This window comes from Neophocaena asiaeorientalis, unplaced genomic scaffold, assembly GCF_003031525.2.
Source record: "Neophocaena asiaeorientalis asiaeorientalis breed wild unplaced genomic scaffold, Neophocaena_asiaeorientalis_V1.1 scaffold399, whole genome shotgun sequence".
NCBI classification, from domain to species: Eukaryota; Metazoa; Chordata; class Mammalia; order Artiodactyla; family Phocoenidae; genus Neophocaena; species Neophocaena asiaeorientalis.
In genome coordinates, this window is record NW_020173964.1 from 633,483 (window position 1) to 649,991 (window position 16,509).

The window sequence follows — 16,509 nt, forward strand, 5'->3', positions numbered from 1 at the left end:
ATCTCTAAGATTTTTCAATTAGTTTGAGGGTAACTGAATTATGGGGCAAAAATTACAAAGATGTGAGACTGTATTTAAAAAGCCTACAATTTATAGGCCACTATTTCCTAATATTTATTTAATTGCTTTCAGAACCTGTGGTGGCTTTAATATGACATGACCTCTGGAGAAGTTAATCCTAACTAGAGGTTCCGTCCTCCCCCATTTCACTTTGAGGGTGGTACAGTGTGGTGTTGGCAAGCACACGTCCTCAAGTCAGAGAGTCTGCATGCAAGTCTCAGCTGTCCACCATCTACTAGTATTTGCCCCTGGGCAGGTTGCTTTTTCTAAGCCTCAACCTATAAATAGCACTAAATAAGATAATGGAGGTAAAGCACAGAGCAAATGCTCATGCATGCCAGCAAACATATCAATAAAGAATAAAATTCAAAATTTTCATCTCAGAGGTAAAACATTTCATCTGACACGTATTTAAGAAAAGAAAAAGGCAGCGTTCAGATGCAATGAACTAAAAACAGTTATATTTTTTAAATTGCAAATACAACCTTTTTGGCAATCAAAAATTCATGTAATCATTCAGCTACATGCCCATAAATAAAAGGTCCAGAATAAGGTAACAAAGTTCATCAGAGCCTACACCACCTTTGCCTAAAACACTCAATATCAACTCCGTGAGACGGATTTCTGGGAAAAGGCTAACATCAATCAGTAATGGTCTCTTCACCTCCTATAAACAAAAGACTTTTATCCCCTTCATTTTAAAAAGGTTTAATTACTCTAACTATTAATCCCCACCCTCTCCATTTCCTTTTCTTAGGAAATTATACATGAATGTGAGACAACATAATCTGAAGACTACTATATTTGCTAGGATATAAAATTTAGAACATTTCAAAATGCGAAATAAACACAGCATCTGACACTGGCAAAAGATGGTCCCTTAGGGATCCAGTGAATCAAGAGACGCTGAAGCAAAAGCGTTGGCTATATTTTAAATTGTTCTAGAAAATAGATGGAGCAGGGGTTGCGTGAGAGGTGGGAGTGACAGTGGTCTTGTATTTTGGAAAAAGATCATTGTGAAACTGACCCCATCCTTCTCTTCTAGAGTATATGAAAGGCAACTAGCCTCACAGCTAGACTATAACTAATCACCCCCCACCCCCCGCAAAATAAACTCACAAATATTTTCACTCTTATAGTTAAAGAATATAAATTACTGAAAATATTAAAGGGACGTAATAACTAGGTTGGAATTCACCAAAAGCAGTTCAGGGGATGAAAACAGTTAACTGGTGACAATTGGCTTATGTGACCACACTGCCTTTAGATAAGAAGAGGTCTCAGTCCGCTGCACAGGCTCAGGAAGCTGGTAAAGAAAACAAGAGTAAATATTTTGTGCATCTTGTGAAACTCTTCCTTAATTCAGGCCAAAGTTAGATGATTCTAATCACAGAAGAGCTGGATAGATGTGGTCTGACAAGAAACAGAGTTTTAACCTAAACAACTGTAAATTTTATGTTCCAATATGTTTAAACTTCCTCTAAATGTTAAAGCCAACCAGGTTTCTCAAGTTTCCCTTCAGGGGAAGATGAGACCACAAATGACAGTTACCATGTAACTGTGCGTGTAACTACAATGATGGCTAGTAAAGGAGCAAGTTAGAGCTAGCTTTCAATCCTTTCAAGCCTCCTTTAGTGAAGTAGCAAATCAATTACATTTCCACAATTAACTCAATGATGACTTTTCTATATTGCCTTATATACTGTACTAGCAGACAGATGTTTACATAAACATTATCTATATAAACGTTATTATATATAAACATATTTATATAAATTATATAACTTTATATAATAATGTATTTAATATATAATCATTTATATAACTTATATAAATGATTTTATATTAATGTCTTACCATGTTATAAAGTCATGTTTTCATATATATATGAAAGCACTAGCCAAGTGAGGGCTAACTCGAAGGTTAATATTTTAACCACTTAATAAGCCCCATAGCTTCCAACCTGCCGAGGGAAGGAACTGTCCCTTAAAACTAATCACCTCTTCCCAGCCTGTTCTGATGAGGTTCTTTTGCTGGAAGCAAGAGTAACTCATGCATCTGTTTAGCTCTCTTTAGATTTTCTTGGGTCTATTGCCTGAGAGTGAGAAAATCTGGCTGTTTAACTCATTTTTTTGCATATCAGTCTGCTTCACAGGTCACTGGCAAGCCAGGGGATGACTTGCCCTCCTGGCTAACAGACTGTGGCCAGAAATACAGTAGCGTCGCACAGCACGAACATGACCACCCAAGGGCCCTTCCACTGTATCACACTGCTGCTTAAGAATTCTGGGTCAAAAGTCACATGGTTGGAGGTCAAACCCCAACTCCTGCCTGAGCTGTGTGACCATGGGCCATCATCTAATTAAGCTTTAATCTCTTTACCTTTACAACAGGTATAATAATAGTAAGGCCAATGTCATACAGTTCTAATGAAAAGTAACAAGTTAACGTAGCAAAATGTTAGCATAGCATCTGACACAAAACTAGTATTTGTTGAACGCACAAATATAGGTAGGTATAAATTCAGCTTTATATTTATGTATGTAGATATATGTTAATACATGTATTTCTGTAAATTTTCATACATAGTAATAGTATTGACATTCCCCACGTCAATAATAATTTTATGCTTTGTTGTCTGTTTTTTGGAATATGCCTTGTATTTCTAGGTATTTGGAAAATATATAACTTACAGTTTTATTCTTCTGGCAATTATTCTTTAAGTTAATCAAAATGAATTCATTTTTAAACTATGCCTTTCTAATTATAAAGCTTAACAATGAAATGGCAATTTTGAAGTTTGCCCTTGTGACATGAGAAGTTGAATATATCTCACTGAGCTCTTGCTTATCAGAGAACGCCTCTCAATTCCTTCCACATGATATATAAGGAAGCAACACATGAGGGTCTTGAGTCACCTTCTTTCTTCCTCAAAACTCTGCATCCACCATCTTTTGGCATTTACTGCTACAAAAGACAAGGAAGCCTGAATTTTGCTCCTTGATAGTTAACCAGATATTTTGGAAAGACGTTTAACAGCATTCTTATAATTAAAAAAAAAATTGCCAAAACGTATCTAGAGGTGGCCTGTCATTGATTTCATCTAAACAATGTGGACCACGCTTTCAAATCTGCACAAAATGCATGCATGCTTATTTTTATAATGTTTGTTCTTTTTCATTTGATATGACTTATTACTCATTTATCAACACTGAAAATCCCCATGTTATACCTTCTTACTATGTATCTACAATCTTCTCTTTCATTTTCATCTCTTTTCTCTTTCGATTCTGGAAGAGCTCTGAGTTTCTCCTCCACAACATTAATTTTCTTTTCAGCTGTGTTAATTCTACTCTCTATTGCCTCTCCTATGGATTTTAATGTGCTATACTGCATTCTTAATTTCTTTACAATTTTTATTTTTTTAATGGTTTCACTCCCATTTCATCCCATCCAGTTCTTTTCAGCTCATAATCATCTACTTTCTGCCCCTCTTTCATTTGGGCCATTGCTGGAGGTCTATTCTTCCTTCAAATCTTTGATACAATCTCTCCTTTCCTTTACAGAGCAATGTTTTTCAGTAGGCTCAGCTATTTTTTTTTTTTTCCCTGTTTATTGATCACCATACAGGGAGATATCTGCCCGGAACTGGTGTTTGCTCTGAGCTACTCTTTTTTTTTTTTTTTTTTTTTTTTTCCGCTGTACGCGGGCCTCTCACTGTTATGGCCTCTCCCATTGCGGAGCACAGGCTCCGGACGTGCAGGCCCAGCGGCCATGGCTCACGGGACCAGCCGCTCCGCGGCATGCGGGATCCTCCCGGACCGGGGCACGAACCAGTGTCGTCTGCATCGGCAGGCGGACTCTCAACCACTGCGCCACCAGGAAAGCCCTGCTCTGAGCTACTCTTGATCCACGTGGGTGCTGGCTTCAGACCAAGAGTTGGTAGGCAGGTTGAGATGAACAGTTCCCAGGCCAATTTCCAATGTGATTTTCATTTCAATACAGTTTTGCTGAAAGCAAACCTTCTCCTACCTTTACTGCCAGGCTTTCTGAGGCTCTGAATGATGGAGGACTCAAACAATATTGAAACCCTCAGGAAACACGGGTCTAACTCTACCCCACCTCCAACACTTTACTTCTGTGGAGTAAGATTCTCAAGAGGTAACAGTATTAATAAAGCCCCTACCCCACCCTCCCAGCTCTGCCTGGTTATTTTCTGAGTTATGACCTTCCACTGAATAAAAAGGCACTGTTGGGGAGATTAGAAAGAGGAAAGGAAGAGCATTCTGGGGACAGCTGCTAGGCTCTTTCTGAATTACAGGCAGAGTTGGGGAGGATATGTCTCTGCCTACCTATTTTTAGGTGGTCAAAACTTACTCTGCCTGTGTTTTTAAACCCAGTTCCATTTGGTTTACAGTAGACACTTCTCCTGCTAGTTCTAGTTTTTATAACTGTTTAGGATATAAGGACTTTTCTCTACCTTCTTAGAGACTCTAGTGAGAAATGTGTCAGGGCTACCAGGCAAAGACCTTTTTAAATCAGGAAACTTTTAAATAAGTTTCTTTTTTAACTGGGGGGAAAAACAATAAAAGCATCCAAGAATTTTTACGGGCACTCGTGTCCTTGGAGAGACTCTCTCTGTGCAATGTCACTGTGTCCTTTTAAGTTAAACACCTAGGATTAAATTCACCTGTGCCTTTCACTTGCCCTCATCTACCCTCTTGTCCTTGGAATTCAGGTAACAGAAACATGATGTTTATGTTATAAACTTGGCAGTGACTAACTTTCCTGAGAAATAAAGTTTGACATTCAAAGGAATTTAGTCATTTAGCCAAACTTTAAAAATGGCGTTTACCGCTAATTTTGACAGAACTCAGGTACAAGACTTCAGATTCATGTGAGTCCACTTCAGATTTCTTATACTTAGGGACTTTAAGCAGCTGCTGTCTACATGCCAAAACACATAATTTTTATGCTGGATATCCTCAGCTTTTGGCTTTTAAGAAGCAAGTAATAACCTGCTCAATTTTAACCAAAATGATTTAATTATGAATCAGAAGTAAGAAAATGTGAAGCTCAGGGGAACATTTGAAGCAGACATTTAACTTCTTCAAAAATAATAGAAATGGAAGGAAAATCACTTATCAATGGCACATAACTTTTGAGTATCTGATCAAGGTGTATTTGAGAAAAACTGCACATACACACATATAACCCCAAACTTTGTCTCCGGTTCATGGCCTTATCAGTCTCTTTGTAACTCAACTCTTTCATATATTTAGCAGACGTAAGAAAATGCTATAAGTTGTAGGTAAAACAAGAGAATTTGTGATGGTACGAATGTAACAGCCAATGAAACTTAACAGATAAAACACATAATTACAGACCACCCAGAAAGCAGAAAATAGCCGGTTCCTTCAGTTACTGGTAATTTCACAAAGGACTGCTGAACAAGACCCACACGACTGCCTTCTGGAGTGTTCCTGAACCCTCTGAATGCTCCTCCTAGGGAGCCCCCTCCTTTTTAAATATTTACACAATCATTTGAGCTTTAGTTCCTTAATCTGGAAAATGGTCCTAATGCCATATTTGCAGGGTGGCTGTAGGGATCAAATGAAAAATGTCTTTAAAATGCTGAGCAGAATGCTTGGCAAATAGTAAGTCAGCAAATTTTTAGGGTATATTTGGAAAAAGCCATTTTCAACATTTAAATAGACCCATGGGGAAACATGGGACAATGACTCTAATATATACTTTGATATGTTCTAACCAAATTCATTACATCTCGTTCCTTGGTACTTTGTAGATAATCACGATTATTTAGCAAAAAGTCACATCTTGCTCAAACTTCTTTGAACCTGTCTCCTTTGAAAATGGAAAATTTACTTTTTGCTCCCTGAAAAAACATGGTAAGACCTAAGTAAGCAATGGTGTAAAATACTCGGAAATTATAAATTAATAATGATATAAATATTCAACTACGTTTCTATAGTTAAGAACAGGAATAGAAAGATATTTCAAGTGAACTATTTACTGATAAAGAAGCAACATTCTTAAACACTAGAAAATTTTAAAACAGGATAAAAAATAAAGCCAGTGGTGTTTAATGCGGATTCACAATAGATTATCTTATGAACAACCTCAAGTCATTTTGAAAATTGCATTTTCCAAAACCCAGTAGCAAGTTGGAACCAACGCTGACTGTCTCTCGCTGTGACGGTGGTACCTTGTGCAGTCTGAAGGCACTATGGCAGTTTCGATCCTTAAAGTGTGGAATATAACACTGACCACCCAACAGTCCCTCTGGCTTTACAATGAAGACTCACATAATGCCTATGCTAATGTGTTATCTCTTGGGTACGTATTTTAACACTGCTATCACATAAATTTGAAGAGGTCTGAATAAACAAATCTTTATAACCTGAATAGGCAAATGTTAAAAACATCACCTTCTATCTGCCTTGGAAAATTTAACAAAAAACCCACTAGAAAAATCCCTAGGAACTCTGAGCACATATCATGTCAACAAATGCAGCTATGCCACACAGACACAGTCCAAGGGAGGCATTCCATCAATGTCTTTGAATTCGCTGATAAACTGCAATGTGTAAAACGGGAAGAATCTCAAATCAATTTTGATGTCAGCAACTGCTGAGTGCCCACCAACAGAGTTAGAGCATAAATTCTCACACTTGGTGAAACGGATCTTAAAATCATACAGTATGTAGATTTGCAAAAACTTGGTACCAATTTGGCACTTTCATTAGCAACAATCCTGTATCATCCCAAGGACCAACCTCCAATCAGATCTTACAGTGAGGTCATGTGAGCACATCTGCCCAACCATCTTTGCTTATTTCTCTGAGTTCCTTCATTATTTTCCCTTCTAGCTTCTGGGTTGCACTACTGGGGAAACACTACTAGTGAGAACTTACACTTTCTGTGTTTTGTTTCTCCAACAATTCTTATGAGTAGGGATGGAGAAACTTTTACTGATCAAGTGTCAGTAAGAGGTTAAAATAAAAATACAGCCAGAATTCAGAAGACATAGCGTCTACTTCTTGTTTTAAAAGTAGAGAACACTGGGATTAGGAGGGTTGTGGAATTTACAGAAAGCAAAGCAGAGTGGAATTTCTGATTCAAATAATATACCGCAGGGATTTATATTTCACTTATGGCCACATCTTTACCATCTTGGATATCAGATTTGATCATCAAATTACAAAGAGTCTTCTACAACACAGTGTAATAAACTCACAGTGGGAACTTCAATATGCATCAAATTGTGATAGGACAGGAGAATCTATAAGCATTGCACAATACAAGCTACCAACTGAGAAGAGATAAATAGATGAATACAAACACCCCCAAGCAAGAAACAGAACAGAGAAGGTATTCCTGAAAATGACAGCCATACTTTAGGTGGCATAAAGCCACTAGGACAAAGTTCTCCATGCAAAATTAAACAGAAAGATCTGCTGCTGTTTATTTTGTCTTTAATTGCAAAGTTATATTTCATCAGAACATTTAAAAAATGTACAGTGTATGGAATTATTGTAGCAGAAGCAAAATATCACGGTCTTTTACATAAATTGGTAAGTAGGAATGATGCATTTATAAAGTATTCTGACAACATTCCGTTAAACTTGATATTTTAGGGAAACTGTACCCAAGTAATTAAAATACAGTCAATGTCTAATTCGCTTTGACCTCCTCTATTTAGATTATTTTATTGAAACTGAAAACACTGTTTTGATACTGAATGCTATAAACTCAATCAAGACCTCAAAAATTAAGATATAATCCATCATGCAATTATCCTTCTCATTTCTAGTTAAAATACCAAGCTATTTTCTCCTATTTTAGCCTTCAAACCAATTTTACGTCCTTCCTCATGGAAATTTGTTAGCAACAAAGACACAAATATGCAACAGCCAGCTGTACTGCTAACATCTGCTTTCTTTTACTGAGAAAAACATGGATATGTAAATGGCATTTAATACTTGGTATTCTTATTTGCCAGAGGTACCAGATTCTCCCCTTTTTGGAAGCTACTTAGCATATAAGGTGCCATTTGTTGTTGGATTTCAGAATTTTGAACATTTATTTTCTCAAACTCTGACTTAGTGGAGAAGTGTTTGTTAATCAGAATTTTGCCAGTTTTAGACAAAGATGCTTTCACCTACAAACAAGGGAAGACCGACTTCAAAGTTACCAAAGGATCTATTGACAACTAAGCTAAAAAGTTAAAAATAGAAACACTTTTAACATACAGAATTCTACTTTCATGACAAAGAAAACTGTTATTAGAACATCAACATTACCTTGGTTGCTAGTAAACAAAATAGGATCACTCCACTTACACAGCTCCCGCTCGAATCAGAAGTGTGAGGGCTTTATCTAGGTTACACAGACATGGATGTTGGACCCTTCACCCATTTTGGAAAAAAGAACACAGAGTGAAATCTCTAGAGCCAGCAGCCTTAATGAAAGCCTCTGAACATATATCTCACTTAAGTAAAAAAATATATATAATTTGCACACTATAGCTGTGATTCTAAATGACACATGCCATGGTAGCCTGGCAGAAAAGCTTTTCCTCAAATAATGTCTTATCTGTAACCCTGAACTTAGCTGTCACCGCAGCTCCAGGAAAGCGAGAATCAAATCCTTCCTGTCTAATAACAGACTGGAGGAGGGAGGGAGGAGCCCTCTCCTCTCTGGGAGATAAGGGGACCTTCCTGCCCATCCCACCTCTGGGAGCCCTGTTAATTTCTAACATGGCTGGGCCAGCTCGGGGCAGAACCTTTCTGCTAAAAAGCAGCAAAGGTGAGAACACTTTCTCTTCTTCTCAATTTCCTTTTCAAATAACTGTGGCTATGGAAATTGTTTATTAGGGTTACTTTCTCCTTCACATTTCTGGGGAAACAAAAGAATTAAATTTAAAATTAACAGGGAAAACGTCTTAAAAATCAAGAATTTAGTAAGAAGAATAGAAACGCTGGTGCTCCTGAGAGGGAGAACTGTTATAATATGTAACTAAATGCCTGAGTGATACAGTCTGTCATAAGAGAATTGGTTAGGCTCACCTGATTTTATCAAAAATGATCACATTTGTTTTTTTCAGGCCTGCTCTTTAATCAATTATATTGATGACATCTTTCAGATGTCACTTCCTACTAAAACACGAAGGGCAAACACTTACATGTTGGGAATTTCCTGGCGGTCCAGTGGTTAGGACTCAGCTCTTTCACTGCCGGGGCCCGGGTTCAATCCCTGGTCGGGGAACTAAGACCCTGAAAGCCTCGCTGTGTGGTCAAAAAGAAAAAGAAAAACAAACAAACAAAAACCCAAAACAAACAAACAAAAAACAGGTACATGTTTACATCTGGGTAAAAATCTCTACTGTTCTGATTGATTTTTCTGGTGGGTCAGAAATTAAAGACAGGACTCCAAGGCCCTGATCTTCAAATATCCTGCAACCGGGCCTGCTTGCTTCCCGAAACACAGTGATCAATGAAAAACAGGGAGTCAGCACCAAAGTCAGAGGTCTCACCCCATCACCGGGGGCGGTTAACCACAGTCCTCCCGCTTCACAGCAAAGTCTCACTTAAGCAGGAGAAAAGGTGAGGAAAGTTAAGACAAGGCAGCTTCTGAACTAAGACATAATTCATAAAGGCAGGAATTCGTGAAGCAAAGCAAACTACTTTCACAGGTACTATTTCTGTGAGTAACAGCAGTACGTTCTGACCAGGGGGCTCAGCAAAGGTGTATAATTTGGGATCGGGTCACCATCCTCTGCGACCTCTGTACAGTGTAGTCAATTTATGTGATGTATTACAGCCTTGCTTTCTAGACCGGGGGCGACAACCGTGGAGGGACACTCAAATGCTGAGTGTGAAAAATGGAAAAATCACGTGGCTGGGGAGACCATGAAAGCGAACACAAGCTGCAGGCTTTTCTCTTCTTCTGTTTAGAAGGAATTTTGATCAAAGTTTAAAACAGCCCACACCAAATGTGTGCTTTATGTTTTATATGTAGGACCAGCTGGGACCCACTGTCAGAGTCCAGAGTGGGAGCGGGGGGAGGGGTGTGCAGATGGGGGATGGAAGTGGGGATGAACTCAGATTCCTAAGTGATCTCTCAAGCTAGCAGATTTCAACATCCTATACAAACTGATGTGGTCATGGAATCTCACTAGTCTAAATATTCTGGATTAGTGTGACTTTAATCAAAGGATCTTAAAATACTGTCTCAAGAAATAGCCCCACTGGACAGCTTACTTATGAAAGGAATACAGTTTGATTCTCTTATCCCTAAATCCCCACTTCCATCAACTCATTTCCTTGTGTCAGGGGAAATATGGAAGCACCGCTGAATGCAGAACGAGCAGGAAGATGGCCTTTCAAGAGCTCCCCTAAGGAGCCTCCCCTAAGGAGCACGTACCACCCATTGTGCACCCCCATCACACGTTCACCTGCACCGGACGGGGAAGAGGTTCTCTCCAAAGGAGGTAAAACGGGGCTTTACTGGGTTGTGGGAAAATGAAATGTGATGCTCGTATCTGTGATTTTAGCTTCCATGCAAAGAGGAGATAAAAGAGGGGGAGGGACAGCATAAAATCCGTGCCCGAGGACACTTGCTGATCTTGACATGTGTTCTATTAACTTTGCTTAAGTGGCTGACAGAGTACACTCTCAGCTGAACATGCTTTCCCACCCGCAGAACTACCCCTCCTAGGAAATGGGGTAAAAAAATAACAGCTTTGGAGACACAGCATGCAATGGTCAAGGCCAGGTCAGGATTCCTCAGATGTGAATGATGTGACTAACAATAAACCGTGATGTTTAAAAACAGAATGGGCTGTTACAGCCGTGTGCCTGCACGAGACATACCAAGCACGTGGCTCACTTCCAGAGTCACGTGGGATGTGAAACAGCTGGATGATGCGTTTCCACAGCAAGCATCTGTCCACTTGCTAGGCACCTATGATGCTGTTCTAGGTAACTGGGATAATGGAGAGACATCCAAGACCCCTGCCCTCACAGGGCTTAACAATCTACCAGAGCGAACAGATAATAAACGAACAATGTGGTAAGTAAATTCTAGAGTAGGTTAGATGATAAATGCTTTGCAAAAGCAGAAGGGCAGATTGTATGTGAAACGAGATGAGCAGAGCCAGCCTCCTTGAGAAGAAAGCTTTAAGCAAAGAGTGGAGAGTGGGTCAGCTAAGAGGACGGCTGAGGAAGAGCTGTCCAAGCAGAGGCCCAAGGTGGGAGAAGAACCGGAAAGGGCATCAGAGGGCACGCCGTCTCTCTCGGGTCCGACTTCATCTCTCATCCCTGCTTTCTAGCACAAGATAGGGGCTCAGTTCATATTTACTGAATGATTTAAACTCCAAGAAATACAAGATTATCCAATATACAAATTCAATCCAAACTAGGCCAGGGCTTCATAAGAAAACTGTATGCAAACTGGATGGGTGGAAGGTACATTCTCCTGAGAGGAGCTGGGGATCAGATCTTCAAATGGGTTTTTGGCTCTCTTTTCCCCAAAATGTGAGACATCACAGCCTTCTTTCCAGGAACATGCAAGAAAAGCAAAAAGTGGGTTCTGTCATCAGGGGGAACTCCTCACACAGATGCTACTTGTGGGCAGAGTTTAAAGAGAACGTTCTTTTAAATACAAAGAGGGAAGCTGGTGAGAGGGGCAGAAAGGTAGGTTTATCCCACGCTCATTTCGGGGGCGTGCCAACTGTCCCCATAACACTCCCTCCGCAAAAGAGACCTGCATGTCACCGGGGTAACCTTCTCAATAAAATACAGTCAAACATGAAAAACAGGCTAAGTAAGGTGAGGGAGTAAAAAGGAAAAAAAGGCGAAAGAATTCAATTACAGTAAGAGAAAAGTACTATCCTTTCCAACCTTCATATAATTTGTCCCTGCAAACACTTTTCAAATAAACACACCCTCAGGCAAAAGAAATTAAAGCCCCACAGGTTCCAACAAATAAGTCTGTCCTTACAACTACTTTCCATATCAATTTGACACGCAACTAGCAGGAGCTGTGGAATCCTCATTTCATAGGAATCAAATTTAAATGAGAATGCAAGAGTAACATTTCTAGAAAATCTAATATTTAGTACCTCAACTCCCCACCCAACCCCCCATACTGTCTTTTCAACCTTTCAATTGCTCCTAATTTCTCATTTATATTCAGGCCTGCTCTAATACTTCAATGCACATTACCGTGGGTCTCTTTCTTAAACTCTGCTAAAATATTTCATTTTACTCTTTCTATGTATTAAAAAAAAAAAAAGAAAAAGCTGTTAAAAATCTCAGTTGTTACCACATTACGTGAGAAAGAAAGCGTTATAAAATAGTTTAGATCCTACAAAGAGAAAATCATTTTTAAGGAAAGACCTGCTTTTCCGTATACTATATCCAAATGAAAATATCAGATGCAATTTTTGTTTAGAAGCTATTTTTACAAAATCTTTTTGTCCCTAATCTTGACAAGGTACCCCTTTTAAATAATCTTTTCTGACCTGACTCAGATATTTTTATAAGTCTGTAATCTTTTGTATGCCAGGAGAAATTATATCATTTTTCCTTTTGAATTAGACTACATATTAGGAAGTGTATCTAACTTAAAAAATCAGAAGTCAAATTAAAAATATGTAGTTTGGTAGGAAAAAAACAATTATGTATATACCTCCCCTCAGCTAAGTGAAACTATGCAAGAAACACAATGGTTGACAAAATTATATATAATTATATATATATACACACATATATATATAAAATGACAAAATCGTATATATATTACATATATACAAAAAACTTTCAGAGTCAAGTTTTTTTGACTCATCTGGAAAAATCCTAACTTTTGCTTTTGAACTGTCAAGTAAAACATATCATTTGAATATTATTTCTAAAGTACAGTATAATGTTTATGAAACAAGTATCCCTTCTGGGTTGGGATGGGAAGAGAAAAGCTCTTCCCTTCAAGTATCCTTAGTGAGTTCTTCGACATTTATGAAATATTCCCGATTCCATTTACCCTTGCATTCTGCTTCTTCACTCCCGGTACCTCATTCATTTGCGCTAAAATAAGCCAACAGGATCTCTTCCAGAAATACACTGTGATGCCCACAGTCAGTTTTACTTGACACATAACCACCGCAGTTGAGTCCACCCATTTGAAACACATCTTTCCACGCCTTTCTCATTCTCTGGGAAAAAGATTATACAGGGGGAACAATGCTTGAGATTCACCAGTGAAGAAATGAATGATTTGACAAGGCTGTTAACAGCAAAGCGGAGTAAAAGGCTTGTCTCTGCGTGAAACTGAACAGAAGAAATACCTTAAGGAACAGCTGTGCTCAGAGCTGAAGTGGGGACCATCTCCAATGAACAATGAGTGGGCTTTGAATCAAGGTGTTTTCCACTTGAGAAAAATATTCAGTGATTTTTTTTTTTTTTTTTTCTCATGAAGGCCAAGCACACTATTGGCATTAATGCTACAGATGACACTACCCAGGCAGGAAGAGGACTCTCTGTGCGCCTACACTAACTACAGGATAGAGTTTCAGCTTCAGCCAGTACTCCTGGAGAGGAAACCAAGAGGTAGACACCAGGTTACAAAAGCAATGGTTTCTTCTGTGTTGAGCTCTGTGGTCATTTTATTACTCTCTCCATTTTCCATGCAGATCAAATTAATGTTAAATATACTTACATTAGACTTACCCTCTACTTTCTCAAAATGATTATTTAGGTATATAATACCAGTTACAAGAATAAGAATGCAAAAGGTGTTTAATTCCATCGCAACTCTAATAATAGTGTTTTGAGACACTAACTGAAAAGGTTCTCAGATATCACCACCCTAGTTTTATAACAACTCTCCACCCCACAAACACAAATTTCTAGCCATGTAACGATTGACCAAACTTTTATGCACCATACATAAATTCAGGTAAAGTTGCCAAAACAACTTCTGCCCAGACCGTTTCAGCCCAGCTCAACCAACGTGAGACTTTTCCTTAAAAAAAAAAAAAAAGCAGTCATGAAGCGATCACTCATCAATACTGACCTTGCTGCTCACTGTCTGCTTCAGTTTTTGAAGAACCTGGTGCAACAGGAAGGGGTCGAGGTGGCCGGGGCTTTGGTGTGGGCGGTGAGATCTTTTTCCTTCCAATGTATTCTACGTAAGTTCCCGGAAAGTCCCCCCTCTCCCCAGTGGTCTCGTTATAGCCATTTAACCAGCCGATTTCTTCAGGCCTGGCTTCTTGTCCATCACTGAATCCAAGAGCTACTAAGGACCCTTTATTCACAGTCAGTACGTCCCCCAAGTGCAAGTCAATGTCTTCTTCCCGCTCCTTTTTATAGTCGTACAGCGCCCTGTACTGGTACCCCTCGGCACTCATGGCTGCAGACCTGCGACCATGCGACAGCTGAGGCTGGCTGCACACTGCAGTCTAACCTGACGTTTCTATGGAAAGTGAATTCAGAGAGTGTGTTAAGATTCCTAATACACGTCCAGCAGGGGATAAAGGATAACTCTCCAAAGGTTTAAGAGGAGAGGTGATTGGCCATCCGGCCGTCCATCTGTCCTCCATCAAGGGTGTGACTGAAGTCAGGGCTCACTTCCTCTGTGGCCGCAGTCTTCCCACCGGCTTCCTTTTCAGCAACTCGTCAACACATTGACTCGGGGCTGACTCTCCCTTCGAGGCCCGATCCTTTCTGACACTCTTGTCACACTGTCCATCTGTCATCTGATTTGACTATGGCACACACCACATGCGAGCTGCACCTAGCAAAGGGAAAACAAGACTTATGAATCAACGGCACACTTGGCCATCTGTGTGAATCTGAATTTCGACTTCCATTCAACAAGTACTTAATCAACCTGGCAGACATACACAGGCCAGTATGCTTTTGCTTGACATGGTATACACAACAAAGATTAGTGAGGCAGGCAGTCCCAGCCTTCTAAGAACACTCGGCAGGGTGGGAGGGATGCTGGAATGTGGCAACATCTCAGAGATAAGACAGGACACAAGGATCTATAACACTAGGTAAATGTCATAAGAGAGCAGAGACTGAACGCTAGGGAGTTCAAACAAGGGAGAGACCACATCTCACTGCAGGCATCTGAAGACAGAAGAGAACGTGTGGCATGATCTTAGGTACAGATGTGATGAAGCACTTGTCATATTCTGGGAAGAGCTAGAACAGGCAGACCGGTATGTGTGAAGCCAAAGAGGGAACATCACGTCCGGGTTAGAAAGATGAGCAGGGGTTGTATAACAAACATCACACACGCCCGTGTTGAGTTTATGAGTGATGCAATCTACAATGGGGAGCTGGAAAGAGGCTTGGAGAGAGGGGAACAACAAGACCAGAGCGGCACTTGAAGAACCTCAGTCTAATCCTGGTGCGTGGAAGGGACTGGCGTAGGGACAAGAGGAAAGCCATGAAAGGTGTTTTGCAGCCATCTGGGCAAGTGGCCATGAAGGCATGAGCCAGAGTGGCAGCAGAAGGTACGGAAAGGGGAGGACTGAAGTAAGGGAGAAAGAAGCATGTGTGCAACGTGGCAATGCTGAAAAATGGATCAAGAAAGAGAGAAGCACACGGTACTGGGTACTGGATCCTGGGTGGGGAGACGGACAGACTGCAGCATATGAGAAACAGAGGATGGCGGAGAAGCCAAGAGGAAGGGGCTCTTCCCAGGCTGGAGGGCTGAGCCAAGGTTCAAGGTACTAGCTGACTGCTGGACCTTAAAGATGATCCACTCTGCCAGCTATTTTAGAATTCATTTCTGCATGACATGAGATAATCAGAGAGATACACTGACCTGTGTGTCTGTTTAGCAACATATTAGTATTTTTAAGCCAAAGAAATAAAGACACAAAACTTAGTACATAATAGCAGAGCATAGGTCATTCTGTTGGTACCTTCCTAGCAAAAAAGTAAAATAGAAAGTATAAATTGTACAGAAAATACAAGTACAAAATAAAAAGGAAAAACAAAATAAAAAGGAAAAACTTCTCTCTCTCGCACTTTCTCTTTTATCCCAACGTTGATTACTGTTTTAATTTTACGTTGATTCCTTTCTTAAAAAGCAATGAAAATTATATATATTTTTTTTAAAAAGAAGAAGAAAAAGAAAGGGAGAAGCAAAAGGTGCCTGATCCTGAGCTCACAAGAAGAATGTAGCTACCAGTATCAGGCAAAGGGAAGCCAGGAGGCCTGATGGGCTAACGGTGATGCTGGGCATCCAAATGCAAGCGTGGATCGTTGAAAACCTGGTCTGTGATTCAGGAGAGGAAACACACCTGAGGTTTGGTAATCAGCCGCATATAAGGCAAGGCCAAGCTTAATGGAATGAAGGGACTCAGAGGGAAAATATTAAAAGTAAAAAAAAAAAAAAAAAAAAAAAAACCAA

General features: G+C 39.7%; 1 protein-coding gene across 1 annotated transcript in view; it reads right to left on the reverse strand.

The window, feature by feature from the left end:
- Positions 1-16,509, reverse strand: part of PIK3R1 (phosphoinositide-3-kinase regulatory subunit 1) — an 86,665-nt gene that overhangs the window by 61,023 nt on the left and 9,133 nt on the right. The window contains exon 2 of the mRNA XM_024753102.1: positions 14,155-14,874. Within this exon, the coding sequence (XP_024608870.1) occupies positions 14,155-14,488 (334 nt within the window). The 5' untranslated portion in view covers positions 14,489-14,874. The remainder of the gene's footprint in view (positions 1-14,154; positions 14,875-16,509) is intronic.